At 41.4% G+C, this 4,218-nt stretch overlaps 1 protein-coding gene across 1 annotated transcript; it reads right to left on the reverse strand.

Moving 5' to 3' along the window:
• Positions 1-1,356: 1,356 nt before the first annotated feature.
• On the reverse strand, positions 1,357-2,847 carry LOC112241946 (myosin-7-like). The gene is made up of 4 exons (XM_042312344.1): positions 2,701-2,847; positions 2,525-2,620; positions 1,966-2,097; positions 1,357-1,489 (listed from the first exon to the last, which is right to left on the reverse strand). The coding sequence occupies exons 1-4, from the start codon at positions 2,830-2,832 to the stop codon at positions 1,469-1,471; spliced, it is 381 nt and encodes a 126-aa protein (XP_042168278.1). The 5' UTR covers positions 2,833-2,847; the 3' UTR covers positions 1,357-1,468.
• Positions 2,848-4,218: the final 1,371 nt, after the last annotated feature.

The following is a 4,218-nucleotide window of genomic DNA, read 5'->3' on the forward strand; positions in this document are numbered from 1 at the left end:
CTGATCTAGCCTCACACTAAATCCTTCCGCTGATCTAGCCTGACGACTCACACTAAATCCTTCCGCTGATCTAGCCTGACGACTCACACTAAATCCTTCCGCTGATCTAGCCTCACACTAAACTCACACTAAATCCTTCCGCTGATCTAGCCTGACTCACACTAAACGACTCACACTAAATCCTTAAATCTAGCCTTCCTCACACTAAATCCTTCCGCTGATCTAGCCTGACGACTCACACTAAATCCTTCCGCTGATCTAGCCTGACGACTCACACTAAATCCTTCCGCTGATCTAGCCTGACGACTCACACTAAAGCCTGATCTAGCCTGACGACTCACACTAAATCCTTGACGACTCACACTAAATCCTTCCGCTGATCTAGCCTGACGACTCACACTAAATCCTTCCGCTGATCTAGCCTGACGACTCACACTAAATCCTTCCGCTGATCTAGCCTGACGACTCACACTAAATCCTTCCGCTGATCTAGCCTGACGACTCACACTAAATCCTTCCGCTGATCTAGCCTGACGACTCACACTAAATCCTTCCGCTGATCTAGCCTGACGACTCACACTAAATCCTTCCGCTGATCTAGCCTGACGACGACTCACACTAAATCCTTCCGCTGACAGCCTGACGACTCACACTAAAAATCCTTCCGACTCACACTAAATCCTTCCGCTGATCTAGCCTGACGACTCACACTAAATCCTTCCGCTGATCTAGCCTGACGACTCAGACTAAATCCTTCCGCTGATCTAGCCTGACGACTCACACTAAATCCTTCCGCTGATCTGTCGTTTGCTACACACTTCATTGCGGAGAGAAAACTAGCGTCTGCGGACGTGGGCGTAGTGTTTGGCCGGAGCATGGAGTCTGGGAAGCTAGGCAACATGTAGGCTGCTATCTTACTCTAAATAAAATCAAGTGCGATGGAACAAATTGGAGAGAGTGACTAAAATATCACTGTAAGCCTCCCAGGGACTTTGTGCCTCTAAGTGTTAAGAACTAACATAGTGGATTAATAGTTTTGTATTGTATTACACTCTCTAATCGTTTTCTTACAGAAACATTTAAATGTGGGCCTGTCCATATAGGCCAATTCCCCTGACTGTAAAGGGTTAAAACTGTAATTAGATGTTTAGCTGGTCAGACCTTACATCCATAGCTCAGTCTATTCATTTGAGTGGTTACATTTCTCCAGCCTCTTCCCTCATCTGATGTGTCTGCTTTGTTGGGGTACCACTTTGTTGTTGTTGGAATCCCAGATTGCTCCTTTAATTAAAGTACAATATTTTATGGTATGAAAAAACTGTTTGCTGAGTAATAAGTCCACAGTCACAAAGGAAGTGTATGTAGATCCACATGTTTTTAATCAATGCTCAACATTTCACCATGAAAATCATATTTTATGCAACACAGGAAAATGGTAAGACTTTGATCTTCAATACTTTGGTCTTGTTTATTCAGCAACTTCTTTTCCCTGTAAGAAGAAAGAAATAATATAATGGATCAGTAATAATAATGAGCATGATAAATATATGGATAGAATATAATGGATAAATAATATGGATAGAATATAATGGATCAGTAATAATAATGAACATGATAAATATATGGATAGACTATAATGGATCAGAAAAAATAATGAACATGATAAATATATGGATAGAATATAATGGATCAGTAATAATAATGAACATGATAAATATATGGATAGAATATAATGGATCAAGTCTTTAGTGCTCAGTGCTCAGCTTGGATATTTGATGTTGAAGTACCAACTGAATAACTCTCATTAGATTGTTTAGCCCTTCCTGAAATGTTCTTCTTAGAGATCTTCAATACAGTTGAGTGTAAAAGGTCTGTATTGACCTCTGAGAAGACTGAATCATAGGTGGTGTTGATGTGTTCATATCTGAACATGAGTCAGGTACAGGTTTAGAAGCAGTTCTGTACCTTTCCAGAGTCACGGGTCTTGGCTCTGAGCTTGTTGACCTGAGTCTCAGCGATGTCAGCACGCTCCTCAGCCTCCTCCAGCTCATGCTGAACCTTCCTGAACTTAGACATGTGCTGGTTTGCTGCTTCCTCCTGGGTGAGGAAAGGGAGGGAGAGCAGAACATCAGCATTTAAAGTTTGAAGCTTCAGGTAGCAAATTAATATTCTGTTTTTAGGATAACAATGTATACAGGGAGATAGAGGATACAGCAGAGGAAGTGAGTGGCAGAACGGGGGATCAATCCGCTGCCTCCAGCACTATAACTAGACCAGCCCCCAGCGCAGCAAATTCATATTCAACCCCCTCTCCTTTATGTTGGTAACGGATAGGAGGCACTCACGAATGTGTACAATTTCATCAGCAATTACTTGCACTATCAATTGTCATTGTTGACTGATGTGCTGTAGCAACACTTACTTCAAACTACATTTTACGGAACTTTAAGTTTTGTAATGTTTACTAGGGATTTTTTCTCTTGATTGTATGCTTTCAGAGTATTTGACTAAGTCTGTGACTCACCGCTTCCTCAGAATGCCTCTTGTAGGCCTTCACTTTCATCTGCAGCTTATCTACCAGGTCCTGAAGTCTGCTAACATTCTTCTTATCCTCCTCAGTCTGTGGGAGAAGATCAAAGAATCAATGTCCCAGAGTTATATACACAAACCTGTCTGTGTGAAGAATGCACTTTCTCTTACCTGGTAAGTGAGCTCCTTGACTCTGCGCTCATACTTCCGGACTCCCTTGACTGAGTCTGCACCTCTTCTCTGCTCGGCCTCCACCTCAGTCTCGAGCTCACGCACCTTTGTGGAACAAATACATTTAGGCATTTGTTTGAGGTGGTAAAATCAGATGTAACAAATCTTGTAAAACAGGTAGAGTCTTCTACCCAGTCAAGGAGGCACAATTGTCTGTTCCTATGTAATTTTACAAGTGGTTCTCAAAGTGCAATTTCAATTTTACATTTGTTTATTTTACATTTGCTTATGTTTGCTAGCAACAACAGATGAAACTACCAGGGATCTGTGGAACAAGATTAGAAGGTCCAATACAATACAATGTAATATTATTCATCCACTGTTTATGTTCTTAACCCCTAGATGTACAACTTGGGCCTGGGAGGCTCACAGGGATATTGGTATGCACGGTGTTAAAACAATGACCAATTGTTTCAACTCAATTCTCATTTTATTTATAATACATTTGACTTTTTATACATTTTGGCATGCATTTAGCGGTGTATGATGCAGTACCAGTATGACCACTAGATGCCACTGTTTAAATGTTTTGAGCAGGGTTTGCCATGTTGCGGTTTTCCCAAAAAATTGGTCTACTTTGAAAACGATGTTGCGGGTTTTTAGGTAACTTCTAAATTACATTGCGGCGGCCATAGCATTTTTCTTTAAACTATATAGATGTAAACCAAGAGCTCCCGATTGGCGCAGCGTTCTAAGGCACTGCGTCTCAGGAGTTGAGGCGTCGCTACAGACACCCTGGTTCGATTCCAGGCAGAATCTCAACCGGCCGTGATAAGGAGTCTTATAGTGCGGCGCACAATTGGCCCAGCGGCTGTCATTGTAAGTAAGAATATGTTCTTTACTGACATGCCTAGTTAAATAAAGGTTACATATATATATTTTTTTAAATTGAATTGCGTGGTGGGGAGGTGGAGGGCCAGATGGGTGTGCCTGCACGTCATAACAACTTCTTACCAGTTGTAGGTAGGCAATTTAGATTGTCATTATGGAGACACCCATTTCCAACCCCTTTTCCATAAAACATATTAACGCGCTAGAGCTGATGTGCATCCAGAAATAAGGCGACAAAGCACAGGAGAACGACTTTAGGCGCTCTAGAGCGCATTAGATACATTTGGTCGGAGGTGGTTTAAACAACATTCTAATGTCGACGTTGTTTATAACAAGCAAAATATTTTACATGTACAGTTCTTGGGTCTGGAGTGCTGCGCGAGTGGACATTTTAGACTGAAATTATGGAAATATGTGCCTCTGTAAAGGGGAAAAGTCCACAATGAAACTAACATTAAATGTGGCCATTAATTAGCCGATTAATTTCAGTGCCTATGTAGGGTACTGTAGCCTACCATTTGATACAATACATATGTTGAAATGACGATATCACTGGAGTAATTGCAAATCAATTTGTGCCACTTGTGTAGCCTACATGGTGCTGGCAAAAGTATTTAATAAATAGCG

Source organism: Oncorhynchus tshawytscha, unplaced genomic scaffold (assembly GCF_018296145.1).
Source record: "Oncorhynchus tshawytscha isolate Ot180627B unplaced genomic scaffold, Otsh_v2.0 Un_contig_7680_pilon_pilon, whole genome shotgun sequence".
NCBI classification, from domain to species: Eukaryota; Metazoa; Chordata; class Actinopteri; order Salmoniformes; family Salmonidae; genus Oncorhynchus; species Oncorhynchus tshawytscha.